The sequence below is a fragment of the Ovis aries genome, chromosome 3 (genome assembly GCF_016772045.2).
Source record: "Ovis aries strain OAR_USU_Benz2616 breed Rambouillet chromosome 3, ARS-UI_Ramb_v3.0, whole genome shotgun sequence".
Taxonomy (NCBI): Eukaryota; Metazoa; Chordata; class Mammalia; order Artiodactyla; family Bovidae; genus Ovis; species Ovis aries.
In genome coordinates this window covers 218,816,078-218,834,349 of record NC_056056.1, presented here as the reverse complement: position 1 = coordinate 218,834,349, position 18,272 = coordinate 218,816,078, and the positions used below count along the sequence as shown (strand labels likewise).

Here is an 18,272-nt window from a genome sequence, read left to right as displayed (position 1 = left end):
TGGAAAAAGGAGGAGAGAAAGCTCGGAAATTAACTGAATGAAAATAAGCATCGTTTCCATTGGAGGAAACAGGCTACATAGACTACCACATCCCTCAAGGTCGTGTGAAAGATCTATAACTTATTTTGGACACAAAATTCCAGGGAATAATGCCTGGCAACCAATTTCTTGCCAACTGAAGATGAACAAAAATTTTCCATCTCTAATTTCTGTGTCTGCTTCTTACCAACATGGTCCTATCTCACCCTCCACAGGAGTGAGATGATGTAATAGCTAATTTGGCCAAGAATCGAGGAGCACAAATAAAACACAGTTCAGACAGTTATTGTTCAAACAGCAATGTTTAGTTGTACAACACATAAAGTCTAGCAACATTTACACAACCAGTTTGAGTGTCTGTTGGCTTACTTTCAATTGGGAAAATTAACCGTAATGTCACCAAAAGGTTGGCTGGGACTGGTAACATTTAAGAAATGGGTCGTTCTTGCATCCCCTAGGCTTGGGCCTCTTGCTCCATCAGGACTTGGTTGTAGATGAATGGCCCACAAGTCACCAGCCTTTGAGCAAGTTGTGTCCAGGTGGAAGTGGTCGGGCAGTGGGCAACGGGTAGTCCATAAAGACTCAGTGCAGGGGTGGGCAGTGGCAGCCAACATTCGCAAACATTCATGCATCTGATGGGAGGGCTTTGCCCTCCACTGGGGATTTTCCACCAGCCTACAGTGACCAACTGTGGCCAGGCTAATGCATTACTCACATTAATGGAGTGGGGGCGGGGTGGGGTGTAGGAGTAGCCAGGGTAGGTGGGAAAAGATTCCCTCTTATTGCTAAGTGGACAGAAGGGTGCTTTTCTTCCTAGAGTTCACATCTCGTGAGCTTCCGGAATTTGGTGTGTATGTTTAGTTCTTATTTAAAATCTAAGGATAAGGAAGTCAACTCCAGGAATGTCTCTTCAGGAAAACCACCATTCCTAAATGGCTGCTATATGGGGTAGGGAGGGTGTGTGGCTGCACTCTGGGCCAGTCACCAGCGGTGATTTTTTTTAAAAAGTGATCCTGGCCCTTGCTCCCCCCCATCTGGAATGACCCATCCTTACAAATAGGCTTTAAGCAATGAAGGAGACACCCTTGTCCCACGTTGGGGCTCACACAGCTGACGTCAACAAATCCGACAAGCAGAAAAGTTGCTTTCTTGACCCTTTAAGGAAGTCAAGAGCAGCTCATGCAGATGAATGGACAGGGAGCAATGCCATATCCCTTGGAGATGGTTACAAGTAGCTGATATGGGTTTGCAAGGGCAGAAGAAGCTCTTGGTGAGTTCTTTCACCCTACGGATGGGCTAGGACCGGCTGACACAGACGATGGAGGAGGGCAGTGCTGGCGGGAACTCCATTCCACTGGGAGGAGAGGGGTGGTGTGGATAAATGGAAGCAGCAACTGTCCTAAAGAGGCAGCTGGCCACCCCCATCTGCTGAGGGCTGAGAGGGGCTGTGGTGGTGGGCCCGACACGCACAGCGCTAAAGAGCGCATGGCCCTGCAGCAAGAAGAGCTGAGCGGAATGGAGGGAGGAGCGGCGCCTGGAATGGCCTTCATTCGGCAGTGGGGCAGGGGGTGGCTGGCACGGGTGGAAGGACAGTGCCCAGGAGGCCTTCTCCCTGCAGGGGGGTTGAGAACGGTTGAGGGTGTGGAGACCGGCAGCTGACAGCAGGCATACAGAACAGCTCCTCCACAGAGGCTGAGACCATGGTTGAGGAGCCCCAGGCATCATTCTCCTATTCTCTTCCTCGGCCTCGCCAGGGCCCCCCATGCCCACCCCAGACCTTCCCTGTGAGGCCAAGGTGTCCAGTCCCACGTCTTCGTATAAGCCAGGGGTCCCTCTTCTGTTGAAACTTAGCAACCTCTGGATTCTAACCCTGCGCTGTTCTGCTCTGACTGGTGCCTAACCTGGGATAACTGTGTGAGTGAGGGAAGATGGGGGTTGGAATGGTAATGAGCTTCCAGGAAAGATTGGAGACCATGAGTTAGGGGCCACTAGCAATCTGATCACCCACCTCTTTCTCCTGGTCTGCTGAATCTTGGTCTTAAGTCTATGTTTTCCTAGCACCTGAGTGATAAGGGCCTATACATGCTGGGATTTGTAGAAGGCCAGTAAAACGCCTCGGGTTGGACCAGGAGATGAAACAGGTTGTAAGAGGTCACTGTAAACAGTATCAATTTTTTCCCTTGCCTGAGGCTAAACTGTTTCCCCAGCTTGAAATTTCAGCCACCTTACAGACTAAAGGAGAAAGAGTAACTTGTGTGTCAAACAACATGGAAAATATATGCATTAATAAATACAGGGCTGACGGGGAAGGCAAGAAAAGGCTACTTGCAGGCTTGTGAGTATCATTGGGCATGTCTACAGGGGTGAGGAAGAGGAAGTGCAGAAAGCTGAGAAAGACAGACAAAAATGCAAGTAGCTTCAACACGAGAAAGAGAATAGAAGAGAAGGAGAGGGAGGTCAAGTATACATAAGAAGGAGGAGAAACAGAAGCCAGCTTTAAGGAGGAAGAATCCTGATGGACAGGAGGGAGATGAGGTTCAAAACTGTCTCTGAAGCCAAACAACCAAGAAAGACAAACACTGTATATTGTTCTTGATACTTCTTTAGACTCAGTTCTGCTAGGACCTGACACCTAAAACAAAGGTTGTCTCACTTGACCAGCACATGTGTTTCTTTAACCAGACACTGGGAACCACAGAGCTCCCTGTGTCCTGTCCTTTGCAAGGCTGCCCACAAGCTCAGGGCCGTTTTCATCGCTCGACTGCAGAAACTGTTTCCCATGCTTCTCACAGATCTGATTTCCCTTGTAATCTCCTTTTGTACTGTCCTGTGATTTTACTGGGGATGTTAAGTGGCCTAAAGTCACTTTTGGAAGTAACCTGGCCATAAATCCTAAATATAGAAGTGCAGCTCAAATGGATTAGGCTAAAAGGAAACGAAAGATGTCAGAGGGGGCAGGACAAAGGAAGGAGGGAAAGGGAAGAAAGAGAAAAGAGGGGAGCAGAGGAGAGTGAGGCAGGGGGCTGGCGGTGGGATATGTGGAAAGCAGCAGTCTGCGACAGAGACAGGTGGTAGCTTCTGGACAGTGAATGCCACACAGACCGAAGGGTGGAGCTCTCTCCTCCACTTGTAGGCACTAATTCTGCAGGAGCCCAGCACTGGCCGACTTCTCTGCTCTCCCCAATCTTTCTTTTCCCCAAAAGTCCTAGCCTCACAACAGACCACCCCGGGCTTACAGGGAGGTTAAGTCCTCAACTCTCCCCGCCCCACCATCCCAGGTCAAGCTCCACAGACCGTCTTTGGAGAATCTCTGCGGTCCCTGCTCACAGGTGGGTTCAGAGATAAGAAAGCGTTACCTGAGGCTCACCTGCTCCCATCATTTTTAAATGAAGCCTCCCCCAGACCTCTTGAGTGAGGCACACGGCCTTGTTCTGGGACACAAGGAAAGGAGACAGATAATGGACAGCCATGGAGGAACCAAGCTTACTAGGAACTTTCCAGGGAGGCAGTATAAATACCTCAGCCCTGCACAGGCGCACACACATACACACATATGCACGCACACACACATACACACTCTCTATCTCTCGTACACACACAACACACACACACACACACTATAGACAAGATGCTCCACAATTACCAGACAGGCCTGTGGGACAGAGTAGAAAGGAAGAAGGTGGTGGGTGGTGGTCTGAGGATGTGTGTGTGTGGGGAAGTGGGTATGTGTGATGATACGGAGAAAGGGCCGTCATGGGTTACTGCCGTGGCCTTCCTCTGTGTCCACGCTCACCGGGGGGAGGCCTCCATTGTCATTAAGACGCTTGGCCCTGTAGGTCTCATAGTGGATGTTGTGTGTCACTTCCTTGAGGTCCTGGAGGTGCGTCCTGAAGGACACAGGGCAAGAGAAAGAGGGATGATTAGGGGCAGGACGAGGGAGAGAGGACCCATGTCTGCGGTCAACACATGGCTTCCAGGGTCTGGACCCGGTGACTGGGACCAGAGAGCCAATGACAGCTCTTGAGCCCCTTGTCCTTCAAGATGGGAGTGGGGACTGCGGCAGAAGCTCTGTCAGAGGGACCTGGGGACCGACGAAGTGGATCTGAACAAGTGGCTGCTGGACCCCAAATAATTAAACCTGCCATCGGATGGGAGGGGTGCATCTTACCTGATGACAAAGTCTCGAAGCAGGGCAAACTCACAGTGGTTGAGGTTTTCCACTGTGAACAAACAAACAACAAAAACACGTGGTCATTCACTAATGCAGGTACCAGCAGGTGAACTTCTCTTCAGGTCATGGACTGAGCCATGGGCCGGGCATTTGCCACCTTCCAGAGGTATGCTCATCTGGGCATTCAACTGAGCTGGATTTTACTCACTGAACAAGGATTCATGAAGCAGCGACAAGGGCACAAAACTATTCTAGACTCTGTGGAATAATAGCTCATAGGTAGTATTATATTCCCCATTTTATAGGAAAAGAAACTAATACACACGGAGTCTAAGAAACTTGCCCAAGGCTGAAGACACAATTTCCATCTTTAAGGAGCTTATAACCTGATTGGAAGACAGTAAACACACAGAGAGAATAATCGAGCCATCTTAAAAAGGTCAGGATGGCTTGATAAATCTAATTCAATATAGATCAAGTGCCTACTATTTGCAAACCACTTGACAAAGACGATGGAAGCTGAAGAGAATTAAGTCATGAGCACTCTTTCTCATAGTCTATGGGTAGGACAGATGTTCTTACAATTTCATTCAATTCAATTGATGAGAAAAATGCTATTTTTAAAAAATCCCAACAAAAGATAGAAAAATAAGAGACAACATGATATAATGGGATAAACTTGGTTCTGAAATCAAAATATCCAGGTCTAAAATCCAGGTTTCACCACTAATAAGTCATGTGATCTTAGGCAGGACACTTAACCTGAGATCCAAGTGCCTCAGCGAGGATGATCTGAGAACAGGGATTCCATCCCTACCCTGCCCCTCTCCAAGGGTATCATGATGAATTCATCACCTAAGTGATTCTCTGAGAGCTCTCAGAATCACTGTGACCTTCTCAAGGTCACATCATTCCTAATAAAATGAAAATGGCAACATCTGACAACCCTTCAGCAGCTTTTCAGATCATGCCTCCTTTCATGTGAAAACCTTTCTCTGGTTTTTCTGATCTTTATTAATCTCTCCATGTTCTGAACTCCTTTGACCCTCAAGCTAGTGCCTCCCGGTCAGGTGCTAAATCCATCTTTTATTTCTTCCTGCTCATGAGTCTCAGCTTCTCAATTAGATTGTAAGCCCCTTACGGCAGGGTCTGGCTGGCTCTGGCTGGCATTCATTTTATATCTTGCATCCTAGGACTGTGCCTTGACCTCTAGATGCTTAATTAATAAGCATAATTGACTGGCAACCAGTTCTTCAAGAAGATGCATTGAATTACCTTCAATGATGCCCCAGGGAGTTTTCCTGCCGAGGACCCGCTTGCCATTCACTTGGTACTCCTTGTCACTTCCCACCACAGCGAAAGGCATGCTCTCCTGCTGACAAAGCAGACGCCGCGCATGTCACCCTTCTGCTCTTTGCGCCTCCACGGGTAGGATGGCATCAGTCCTGGGCCTCTAACCTTGAACTGCACATTTCTGAAGCTCATTCAGTGATCCCACTGATGGCAGAAGCCAGGTTCTTGTCTCTTAAAAAGAGCACTGGACTGGGAGTCTGAAGTCCCAGGGTCCCAGACCTGATTGCTCCCCTGCCTGGCTGGTTAACCTCAGTAAATCAGCTTTCCCACAACTGGCGAATGCTTTGTATTCTTTAGCCCTTTTAACAGGGTTTGGTTTGATTTGGAATAACTCTGTGAGCTAGCCAAGAAAGACAGGCCTCTTAGATGACACCCACCCAATGGACAGCCAAAGTAATGAGTTTTACACGGTCTCCTGGACTGGCAGAGGCCCATGCCTGCTGCCCTGCCAGAGTTCAAAGGCCACTTTCTGATGTACCTAGGCTCCTCTGCTCCAGCAGGTGTCTGTTCCCAAGTTGATCTGCCTGGTGTGTACTGTTACTGCATTTTGATAAATTAACTATTATATAAGCTGAGGACATATCAGTGTGGAGATCTGTTTTTCTGAAAATGGGATGTTTCAGAAAGACTTGATAAAGGTGAGTTCCTTTTGCATTAAGAGTGGATTTAGCAGGACTTTCCTGGTGGTCCAGTGGTTAAGAATCTGCCTTTCAATGCAAGGGACATGAGTTTGATCCCTGGCCAGGAGACTAAGATCCCACATGCCACAGGGCCCAAGCTCCTCAACTAGGGAGCCTGCATGCTGCAGATTACAGAACCCATGTGCTCTGGCCCCAACTAAAGAGGAACCCCAAAGCTGCAATGAAAAGCCTGCATGCCACAACTAAGACTAGACATAGTAAAAAACGTATTTTTTTTTAAAAAGCACTGAATTTTAAAAAAGAGTGGACTTATCTCCAAAGAAGAGGCCTTGTCTCTACATAAAAAGAACATTTAATAAACATGATGGGGTTTTGATATTTTAATAATTCAGTAAAACATCTATTTTAAAACATTTAAGATTTGTATGTTTCATTTTTAAAATGATTTCTTCAGTTGATTTTTTCAATGAACTACCTGTCTTAACTACATCAGGTGAGGGACTCCTCCTAGGTTACCACACTTGATGAGAAGGAGACTCAAGGCCTAAGTGAGGGATCTGTCCCAGGTTACAGTGATTAAAAGACGCTTACTCCTTGGAAGAAAAGTTATGACCGACCTAGATAGCATATTCAAAAGCAGAGACATTACTTTGCCAACTAAGGTCCGTCTATCAAGGCTATCGTTTTTCCAGTGGTCAGGTATGGATGTAAGAGTTGGACTGTGAAGAAAGCTGAGCGCTGAAGAATTGATGCTTTTGAACTGTGGTGTTGGAGAAGACTCTTGAGAGTCCCTTGGACTGCAAGGAGATCCAACCAGTCCATTCTGAAGGAGATCAGCCCTGGGATTTCTTTGGAAGGAATGATGCTAAAGCTGAAACTCCAGTACTTTGGCCACCTCATGCAAAGAGTTGACTCACTGGAAAAGGCTCTGATGCTGGGAGGGATTGGAGGCAGGAGGAGAAGGGGACGACAGAGGATGAGATGGCTGGATGGCATCACGGACTCGATGGACGTGAGTCTGAGTGAACTCCGGGAGATGGTGATGGACAGGGAGGCCTGGCGTGCTGCGATTCATGGGGTCGCAAAGAGTCGGACACGACTGAGTGACTGAACTGAACTGACTGACTGACAGTGATTAGTGGAAAAGCTCAGACTAGAACCCAGGATTCTGATGAGGAATCACAGAACAGTGGAAGTTTAGAATTGAGAGGGATCTCAGAAATCATAAAGGTCAAGGGTTTCCCAGCCAGGTTTCATGAAGCCTTAAGATTCCCAGAAAACATCTCAGGGGCTGCTCAGAAGTTAGGATTGAAAAGACCCTGATGCTGGGAAATATCGAAGGCAGGAGGAGAAGGGGGCAGCAGAGGATGAGATGGCTGGATGGCATCATCAACTCAATGCATGAATTTGAGCAAATTCTTCCGGGAGATGGTGAAGGACAGGGAAGTCTGGCATGCTGCAGTCCATGGGATCGCAAAGAGCTGGACACGACTGAGCGACTGAACAACAACATACTGGAGTCTGTCTGACACTTAGCTTTTTAGAAAGGGTTCTTCCAGGGGAGCAAAAGAGCCAATAAGCCACTCATCTAGCCTGATCTCTGAATTTTAAAGAAGGAGAAACTGAGGAGGAGCTCTGCCTGAAGCTTTTTCTGCCTATATCCTTCCATCACCCCATACTCTGGTTTTGCTTGGCCTGGTGGGGGAACCAGCAGCTTCTGTTGGCTCTGGGGATGAACAGGAGAATTTGGCTTTCTGGGTGCAGGGTTCACAGTCACAGCGAGGGCCCCCAGTCCTCTTCCTCTCTCATGCCACTTCTGGTCTGGGTCAGGTAAGGTGGGGCAGGGAGTTTGGAAAGGGGAAAGCAGGAGGAAAAACAGAAGTGGTACATGATACATATCCCAGGGGGACCAATGTGGGCATCTATGTGATGAACAGAGTCCTAGGCACCTACCCGGATTTTGTCATTCTCTGTCTTGTCCTCCAAATCCTCATCAAATTCCTTCTGGGGGTAGAATTCAATGCCATTCACTTCAAGCTCCTTTCGAACCTAGAGGCAGGCGGGAGAAGCATGGTAACCAAACGTCAGGAAAGAGAGAGGGCTACGTGTGTGTGTGCATGCTTGTGCAAATGTGTGCATACTGAAGCCAGAGGGGTAAATGGCAGTCATCTTTGAACTCTAAGGCCCTGGGCAGCAGGAGGATCCTGAATGAATGGGAGCCCCAGCCCTGTAGTTACCCCTGCCCACCGCAGCCTGCCACGAGGAAGAATCCGGGGGTGCAGTCTGTTCCTCTCAGGGTGTGTAAGATCAGGATCCAGACAAGCAGGACCGCTCAGAACAGACTCCATGGGGGCAGTGCTCATGCCTTACTTGTTTCACTCCTCTTGGCAGGGAAGAGAGGTCCAGCTCGCCACCCCCAGCCTCTCCCCATTTGTCCTCTTTCAAAGCTCAGCTTAAGTCTCCTCCTCCAGGAAGCCACCAGTGCTTTTCAATAATCTCCTTGATGAAGTTTCTTAAAGGCAGCAAACGTCTTTATACTTCTCCGGCATTTCCCCAACCCAGTCCCCTGTGTGTCCAGCACAGGACAGAGCTTATGGAAAATAACGATAAAGACCAGTGGGTGGTTGATTAATTAGTCTCGTCCTTCAAGCAACCTAACAGTGCGGAATGGTTTCTCACGTTGGAGGTGATTTATGCATTTAGCGGTGTTTGCAGGTACGTTGTGAGAAGGCTGGAGCCGCACTAACTTCTCTTCTCCACCAGCCTCGCCTCTCTAACAGTTGAGTAGGAGCCAGGTGGGAAGTGGGGTAGGAGGTGGGTATAGTAATAGAGGATAGATGAGGGCTTGGACCAGAGGGGGAGAGGCAAGCATGGGGACAGGAAAAGGAGGAGGGGCCTTCTCACCCTTTGCTTGAATTCAGACTTCTCCTCCAGGGTCATGGTGTCAGCCTTAGCAATGACGGGGATGATGTTCACAACTTTGCTGAGGTGTTTCATGAACTCCAGGTCGAGAGGTCGCAAGCTGGGGCCCAGAGGAGGTGGGGTGTCAGAGCCACCATGCCCTCCCCCACTCAGCCACTGCCACCACTCCAGGGGCACCCTTGGGACAGGAGGACTGGGCTGAGAACTGGCTGAGGTTAGCCACCATCTCCTGTCTGCAGAACAGAACTCAACTCTCTACCCACACATGGTCCACCAACTCCCTTTCTCTCTCCCTTGGCTCTGGGGTATATCCTGGCTTTCTTTAAGCCCCACTCAAACCACTCCTTCCCAATACCTTTTCTGACCTGAGATTTCTTTCTCCTGGGAACAGCCATGGACTATTGTCCCTACCCACGCATCCTCGTATCATGGTTATACGTGTGTCTATTCTGCCTACGGGGCAGCACTTTTGGACAGGCCTCCCCCTGTCCCATAGTATTCCTGCAGGGGTCCAGCTGGAACCTGGCCCCTCCCCTACCTGAGGGCCTCTGGACTCTGGGGCCCCGATCTGGCTGTAGTTTGAAGTCCACCAGATATTTAAGGCAGGCTGCCTGCTGGCCTGCTCTGACCTTGGGTCCAGGCTCTAGGGAGGGATAAACGCTAGCTTTCCTGCTGAGTTCCTGAGCTGCACCGTTGAAAACCTGCTGAACGTCTGGCTCCTTCAAAACTGGGGGCCTGCTGCGCTTGTGCCATCATATCAAGAATGAAATTCTTGCCTAGTCACTGGGCTCAGGGACAGTTAGGTGACCTCCCCAGCAGGAAGGTGGCCTGCTTGTCCATTTGGATGGCTCCATTCTCCAGGGGCACTCCCTATCGTTCAGCCTTGCCTGATACTCACAACCAGAGTTCCCGGCATGCCCAATGGTTGTCAGCCTTCATTGCTAGACACCTGGCTCCTCTTGCTGGGCTGGCCACCCTCCAAATGCCTACTGCTGGGTCCCCCCTCCCCACCTCCACCTGAACACCAGCCCCAATCCAGTAGCCTGGGCCCTTCCCATCTCATCCTTCTTGCTGCCCCTGACCCCAGGCCTCTGCATAGCATGTATCTGTTGAACAAATGAGGAGCCCTTTGCTCACAGCAACCAACTTCTGTCCACTGGCACAGTGGTGCTATGGCGCTAACACACCGACAGGCAGCATGGGGGCTGATGGTGAGCTTCTCTCTCCTGTCAAGGATCTCTGGGGGACTCCCAGGGCCATGACTATGCGGGGGCCCACCTGACCTCCCCAGCTGAGTCTAGATATCGCTCATTCACTATAGGCTGGGATCAAATGATGCAAACCAGAGGCAGGCACGGGGATGGGGGCAGGCCTGGCACGTACGAGTGTCCGGTCGGGGAGATGAAGTAGAGGCAGCAGTGGACGCGAGTGTCAGGGATGCGTTTCTTCCTGGCGATGTTCACCTCCTCCTTCAGGAACTTCTCGTACTGCTCGTTGATGTACTTCTCAATGGGCTCCCAGCTGGAGGAGGGGGGAAGAAAGCGGATGGAGGCCCAGAAGGACACGACCGGAGCCCCTCTTGCCAGGGTCAGGAGGCAGGCGCTCACCTCCATCTCACTCCCTGCCTCCCGAGGGCTCTCGGTGACCTGTTGACTATTCTCTCTCGGCCCCCATGGGTGGCTTTCCCTGTTAGCAAGGGCAGAACTCGTCTGTGGTCCGAGTCCTCTGATTGGCCTATGGGAACCTGCAGAGCCCCGCCCTACTCCTGACAGTGGTGCACTTTCCCCACATCCGTCACGCACTAGCTGGGCCACTCTGGGGAAGTCTCTGCCCTTCTCTGAAGCTCTTTTCTCATAAGTGAAAAGAGAGTAACAACAGGTGCCTGGAGAGAGTCCTGTTAAGAATTAGGACAGAGGTATAATACTGAACGGGGCTTCCCTGGTGGCTCAGTGGTAGAGTCCTCCTGCAATGCAAGAGATGCAGGTTCGATCCCTGGGTCAGGAAGATCCCCTGGAGAAGGAAATGGCCACCCGTTCTAGTATTCTTGCCTGGGAAATCCCATGGACAGAGGAATTTGACGGGCTATAGTCCAAGGGCTTGCAAAGAGTCGGACACGACTGAGGGGCTAAACGACAACAACATAGTTCTGAACAGAGAAATGGCGCAGAGAAAGCACTCAAGCCTGGCGCTATAATAATCATAGCGTAAGCACAAGCATATAATAACCCCAGCGTAACAATTCATCCTTATCATGCTGTTGCTATAATAGTAACCTTTCCCTGTCTAGGAGCGTGTGGACAGCCAGAGAAGGTGACCAGCCACTTTCTGAGATCAATACAGCAAATTCCAAGGTGTGTTGTTGAGAGGCCCTGTCTGGCTGGGGCAGCCCCAGGCTCCCTCACAGAGGCACAGCTGTCTTCACCCCTGTCTGGGAGCAAACTTCTGCCCAGAGCCTTCTGTAAAGCAAGGAGTGTCACTTGCCATCTGGTTTTACAAGGATTAAGTCATTAGCCACTGTAGTCACTGACCTACAATATATCCTGGAAGGAATTTGGGACAAAGAACAAGATAAGGCTCTCTGCGCTTTGGGAAAACAGGCCCTTCAATAGTTGTATTTCAGGAAAAAAAAATTTTGGACCCAAATTCTTACACTTTCCCATACTTAGAAAAGCACTAAAATCATTAACAGAGATCTCTGTTCCTCCTGACTGGCAGTAGCCTTCTGCTGAGATGTATGCCTGGCTGCACGTATCCCCAGTCAAAAAGCACAGGTATACTGGCCTCTGCCCACCTTTTCAGAGCAGGTCCTCCGAGCCATCTGGGAGGCTGACTCAGGCTACAGTCCTCAGTGTGTGCGTGTGTGCTCAGTTGCTAAGTCGTGCCGACTCTTTGTGACCCCATGGACTGCAGCCCGCCAGGCTCCTCTGTCCGTGGGATTCTCCAGGCAAGAATACTGGAGTGGGCTGCCATTCCCTTCTCTAGGGGATCTTCCTGACCCAGGAAATGAACCTGAATCTCTTGTGTCTCCTGCATTGGCAGGCAGATTGCTTACCTCTGAGCCACTTGGGGAGCCCTCAGTAAGAGAGTGAAAAAGACCCGACTTAGAACTCTTACATTGTGCTGCTTCTTTTTTTTGTTTGTTTTTTTGGCTGCACCGTGAGGCAGGCACTGTGCATTCTGTTCACAGCCGACACTTCCATCCTCACCTGGGCAGTGTGCTTCCCCCATTTTGGCTGGACGCTGGATCCCCAGAGGCTCTCTCCTCATGGGAACCACCCTCCCCCGTTTCCCTCCTGCCCTCTCTTTGTCCAGGTGGCCAACACCTGGCCCTCCGGCCAAGCCATCTGCCACAGCCTCCAGGTCCGCCTGGGTTTGCACCCCAGCTCCCCCTGCTCCGTTGCTCCAGCTCCTGACCCACTCCCATCTCCAGGCAACGCCTCGGCTGACATTCCCTCTGCTCTGTGCCCCTCTATCCTCACGCCTGGGCCCCATTTGGTCCTCTCCGCTTGCTTCCTGACAACCCCCCTCCCCTCTTTCAGCAAGTCTTGCCATTTGAGCCCTCAGCATGGAGGGCACAGATGGTTCTCAGTTTGAGTGAATCTGCTCCACATTCAGTGTCTGCCTGGCAGTCTTTAGGATGGAGGTCTCATACACGGGCAGACGTACCAGTTTTCATTGTTGATCTGGTCTCCAAAGCCCGGGGTGTCAATGACAGTCAGCTTCATCTTGACACCACCCTCCTCGATCACTGGGGAGGGAACAGAAAAGGCACCCGGAGAGTCACTCCTCCAGCTGATGCCAGGTGCCCCACTGCCTACCAGCTGGGGGAGACCTGGGCTCCTTACTTCTACAGGACCAATGATTGGAAAAATCAAAGTTCAGGGTCCTCAACCCTTCAACACCTTTGTTCATGCACCTAGAATGCCCTCCTTACCCCTCTGTCTGTCTAAATCTACCCAGTCTTGGGACTTCTCTGGTGGGCCAGTGGCTAAGACTCCATGCTCCCAATGCAGGGAGGCCCATGTCCAATTCTTGGTTGGGAACTAAGGTTGCAGACATGAACACTTTGCATGCGGCAAAGAGTTCTCGTGCCCCACTGAAGATCCCTCATGCTGTAACTAAGACCTGGCGCAGCTCCCCCCCCCCAAAAAAAAGAGTATTTTTTTTTTTAATGAAAAGAAAAAATCCACCAGGCTTTATCATCCCACTCAACTCCTACTTCATTCCTCTCTAATTCCCACACCCCCTTTTCTGGACTTACAGTCGAAAGACCTGGCTCCATCTTGTTCAAGGGCTTAATTCTATTCCATCTTCAGGTTGTCTTTCATTTGTCTCACCCCCTAGATGCCCCATTCTTCCCCTTTTCTGGCAGAGGCCCTTGGGACAGTGCCCATCAGGGTCCCTGCTGGGTCCTCACCATGCCCAATAGCTTTGATCTCCACTGTCTTGGGAATCTTCTCCTCCCGGTTCCAGCTGGAGGCCTTGCGGCTCACTTGGGATTTGAAGAGGGTGTTGACCAGTGTTGACTTGCCCAGTCCACTCTGACCTGCAGCAAGACAGGAAGGGGATGAGAAGGCAGGGAGACTCCAGGCCCAGCTCCCAAGCCTAGCATCTCTCCTCTGAGCTTACAGAATTCTAGAGCTGTGATCCAAGTCCTTGACTGACCACTCACTGGAGAGGCTAGAGGCTGAGCAGGGAGAGCGAGTGGGTGGGAATGCTTTCCTACTTGCTGGTGAAGGGCCTGGGGAAACATCAGTCGCATTGCACATTCTCTCCTTCTGGAGCCCTGGGAGCGCTGGGAAAGGGGCAACCTCTGCACTTGTGTATTGGTTTTCTGTTTCATTTTTGCTTGACCTAAGTCTTTAGTCCTTAATCACACTTAAAGATGGAATTACTTTGCATACTGACTTTACGCTTCTGAAGATTTCATTCCAAGGAAGAGCTCCACAACTAAAAGAGAGGTGAAAACCACTGCTCTGAGCAGAGTGTTTCTCAAACATGCACAAGAATCACAGGATAATAACGAAGGCTGAGTGAAGAATCAATGCTTCTGAATTATGGCTCTGGAAAAGACTCTTGAGAGTCCCTTGGACTGCAAGGAGATCAAACCAAACAAACCCAAAGGAAATCAACCTTGAATATTTATTGGAAGGACTGATGCTAAAGCCGAAACTCCAATACTTTGGCCACCTGATGCAAAGAGCCGACTCATTGGAAAAGACCCCGATGCTGGGAAAGAAGGCAAAAAAGAAGTGAGTGATAGAGGATGAGATGGTTAGATAGCATCACTGACTCAATGGACATGAATTTGAGCAAACTCTGGGAGATAGCGAAGGACAGGGGAACCTGGTGTGCTGCAGTCCATGGGGTTGCAAAGAGTAAGACATGGCTTAGCGATTGAACAACAACAAAGATGCTATACATGGGAAGTGGTAAGAGATGAGTGGAGAAGTAGCACCAGGCCAGGCTAGGAATTCAAACCCTTAAATTTATGAAATATTGTTAAGTAGGATAGGTGATGATGAGTTTTGCAGGGTAGAAAAATTATTCAGTCACTGGTAGACAATGGATTGAAGACAGGGAACCAGGAGAAAAATAAGTAATGTCATCATGCACGCTGTCTAGTTTAGCCAATATTTTTTAGAGCAAGATGTTCCAGATGATTTACACTCTGGCCCAGACATATGAGCAGCTCTGAGTCAGGTGGACGTGGTAACCCAGGGTAGTAGCAGGGTGCTGGCAGTGGAGATGGAGAGGGTAGACAGACTGGAAGAGATATTTGTGAGGTAAAATTGACAGTATTTAGTGACCGACTGGATTGGGGGATAAAGCAGGAGGAAGAAGGATGATTCCCAGACCCCAGTTTCAGCAACTGAGAAAATCTGTCAGTGCGATCAAAGGCAAAGGTCCCTTCCTGCTCTTACATTCTGTGGCCCAGTGCCCCTACTTAGTGACTGATGTCCTGAAAACTCTCTTCAAGCTTGAAAGCAGTATCAAAGATCAGAAAGAAGACCACCCTTCTTCTGACCCTCCCCCAACTCTTGAAGGTGGGGAAGAACAAGGGTGATGCCCCCAGGCCTTGAGCACAGCTATAAGGCTGCCTGTGTACAGAGAGGGGGGTGATGGGGCCAGGTTGACCATCATCCATTCACATCTCCCACCCTCAGATCAGCCAGCCTTGTGGGAAGAAAGGAGTAAGGCCTTCATGATCAGCACGCTGAGATCTTTCCTCTGAGGAAGAGCTCGTTCTAGAGAAGCCAGGGCTGAGGCCATTCTAAAGAAAGAAGTGGGATCCTAAAGGGCGCTGCCTGCCACCAGGGTCTCCAGGGAGCGCACGGCCTCCGTACCGACCACCATGATGTTGAAGTCGAAGCCGGTCTTCATGGTCTTCTTGCGCATCTGCTCGATGATGGTGTCGATGCCGATGTAGCCCAGCAGGTTGGGGTTGATGCCCACGGGCTTCATGGGCACTGCCGGCTTAGGCCTGGGCTCAGGCACCAGCTCTGACATGGCTGTGTCCGTCCTGGTCTCTGGGAGCCCTGCAAAGCCAAGGTGGGAGGGGCGGGCTGAGGTCACGTGGACACCACAGTATTAGTCTCTGGATACACAATCATACAGAGTTAGCCCTGGATGGGACCGTGGATGTCCTCCAGTACAGGTCTCCCATCTCATAGATGTGGAGACTGAGGCCTGGGGGTGGGAGGCGGTGATAAGGGCTCGCCTGAGAACAAAGAACAAGTCAGATGGAAAATCTGGACCAGTACCCAGACCCTCCAGTTGCTGGGGTACTTTCAAATGCACCTCGCTGCCCCAAAGCACCACATCCGTGTCTCTAACCCAGGGGTTTCTTCGCCTTGGCACTGCTGACATGCTAGGTCAGATAATTAGAGTAGGGAGCCGTCCTGGGCATTCCTGGCCTCTACTAGACGCCTGTCCATGCTTAGTCACTCAGTAGGGTCTGACTCTTTGCAACCCTTCGGACTGTAGCCCACCAGGCTCTTCTGTCCATGGTATTTTGCAGGCAAGAATACTGGACTGGGTTGTCATTTCCTTATGCCAGCACTAGCTCCCAATTTAATGACCAAAAGCATTTTCAGACTATGCCAGATGTTGGCTGGCACTGCTAACAGTTGAGAAGCACTGACCTAAGAGATGTCTGGGGTTATTCCAACCTGAGTCCTGCCTCACCCAAATAAAGGGCAAAGCAAAGACCTTTTAGGATTCTGGACCTAATGTCTATTGACTGCCTGTCCCTGCCCTAGTTGCTTTGTCTTTTAGAAACCCATGGGTCTGGGACTTCCCCGGTGGTCCAGTGGTTAAGAATCTGCCTTGCAATGCAGAGCATGCGGGTTTGATCCCTGGTAGGGGAACTAAGATCCCACATGCTGAGGAACAGTTAAGCCCATGCACTGCAAATAGAGTCCATGAGCTACAACGAAAGATCCAGCACGCCACAACTAAGACCTGATGCAACAAAATAATCTTCTTAAAGAAAGAAGCACATGCTGCTAAGTCACTTCAGTCGTGTCCGACTCCTAGCAACCCCACGGACTGCAGCCCACCAGGCCCCTCCATCCATGGGATTCTCCAGGCAAGAACAGGGAGTAGGGTGCCACTGCTTTCTCCTCTAAGAAGCACATGGGGCTATCTCAACTCAGCAGAGCGAGCATCAGTCGTGTCTCCCAGTCTGTGTCCCCTCTGTTCCATGAGCACTGGTGCAAAGTAGGAGTCTCTGTGCCCTGAAGATCCCCAGACAGCCTCCACGCCTTATTATTATTTTTTAAGTCATTTATTGCTTTCAAATTTTTTGTTTGGCTGCACCGCACAGCATTCAGGACCTTAGTTCCCTGACCAGGCATCAAACCCATGCCACCTGCAGTGGACGTAAGAAGTATTAACCACTGAACCACCAGGGAAGTCCTCTCCAAGCCTTAGTTTTAAATCTGAGGAGGAGTAAGTCTCCCCTGCTGACCAATGAGGAAAGGATGAGGCCCAAGTAGGGGCAGTCACAGGCCTAAGATGACATGACACGCTGTGTTCTTGGCATGGTGGGTAACAGGAGAAAGGAGAGCCTGAGATCACAGCCCTTCCCCAGTGGAGAACAGCAAACACCCTTCTGGGTCTGGCGCATCATGGGCACGCTCATACACATGAGAAATCTGTGTTCCCCCATCAGGACACTGTCCCTCCAGGGTGGGGTTCAGGACATGGCCTCCCCATAAGACGGGTGTGTGTGGTGACGTGGAAAGGGCCTGGCTCTGTGACTTGCCTTCTCTGTGGCCTCGGGTGAACCACCTGCCCCCATGCACCCGCCTCCTCTTCTGTAAACTTCTCAGGATAGTGATGAAGGCTGCGGGGAGCCCCGCACGTGAGAGGCACCCCCCACTCTGCCTCACTGCTGCAAACCCTCTTGGTCCTGCCCCTTCTCAGTTCCCAGTCAGGAGGGGGAATGAAGTGGTGTATGTGAAAGCGCTTGTTAAAGGGAGGTGCCTGAGATGCTAATTACCCAGCGGGGTCACTGGACTCCATGCTCTCTGGAGGCCCCCTTCCGGCCTGGCCATTCTAGAATCCTATGGCTCCTGGTTACCACCCTGCAGGGTCTCCGGCTCACAGGGAGAAGTGATGGAGCAGCAGATGGGAAAGACAGAGAGGGCACAGGAGCCTCCCGCCCCCACCCCCGAAGCCAGCCAGGAGTCTGTTCTTGCTCCCCCACCACCTGGTCCTTTCCCTAGTCCTGGCATGACTCTCCTCTCTCTCTCCACTGGAAACCGTTCTTTCCTTGTCATCCGCGGGCACAGCCAAATCTGACGGAGTCTCGGGACCTCCCCAGGGCCTGGCGTGGTTCCCTCCTGCTTCCCAGGAAGTTGTTGCCAGCCAGGCGGCTCCAGAAGGCACCCAGATTGGCTCAGGCCTGAAGCAGCTGACTATCAGCAGCCTGGCCTGCGCCTCCACTCCACACGTGGTTCCCGGGCCCAACTCAGCACACCTGCACTGGGGCCAATGCCCTGATTTCCCTGTCCAGCTGCTCACCAGGCCAGCCCTCTCCATCCCCCGGATGCCCCTACGGCCAGCCCACTGGGTCACCACAACCACTGTTGTGAGATGGAGCCATCTGTGTACACGTGTGAGTTTTGGGGGGGCAGGGT

At 50.8% G+C, this 18,272-nt stretch overlaps 1 protein-coding gene across 6 annotated transcripts in view; it reads right to left on the bottom strand.

Annotated features, from left to right (window-relative positions):
• Positions 1-322: 322 nt before the first annotated feature.
• Positions 323-18,272, bottom strand: part of SEPTIN3 (septin 3) — a 28,682-nt gene continuing 10,732 nt past the window's right edge. For 2 of the 6 annotated variants that reach the window (XM_042247815.2, XM_004007023.5), the window contains exons 2-11: positions 15,474-15,665; positions 13,544-13,672; positions 12,793-12,874; positions 10,510-10,647; positions 9,109-9,226; positions 8,158-8,253; positions 5,486-5,585; positions 4,208-4,259; positions 3,833-3,926; positions 323-1,651 (exon numbers count right to left, since the gene is read on the bottom strand). In XM_042247815.2, coding sequence (XP_042103749.1) covers positions 1,586-1,651; positions 3,833-3,926; positions 4,208-4,259; positions 5,486-5,585; positions 8,158-8,253; positions 9,109-9,226; positions 10,510-10,647; positions 12,793-12,874; positions 13,544-13,672; positions 15,474-15,665 — 1,067 coding nt within the window. In that variant the 3' untranslated portion in view covers positions 323-1,585. Of the gene's footprint in view, positions 1,652-3,832; positions 3,927-4,207; positions 4,260-5,485; positions 5,586-8,157; positions 8,254-9,108; positions 9,305-10,509; positions 10,648-12,792; positions 12,875-13,543; positions 13,673-15,473; positions 15,666-18,272 lie in introns of all 6 variants that reach the window. The other 4 variants (XM_042247811.2, XM_042247813.2, XM_042247812.2 and 1 more) reach the window with 3 other exon arrangements.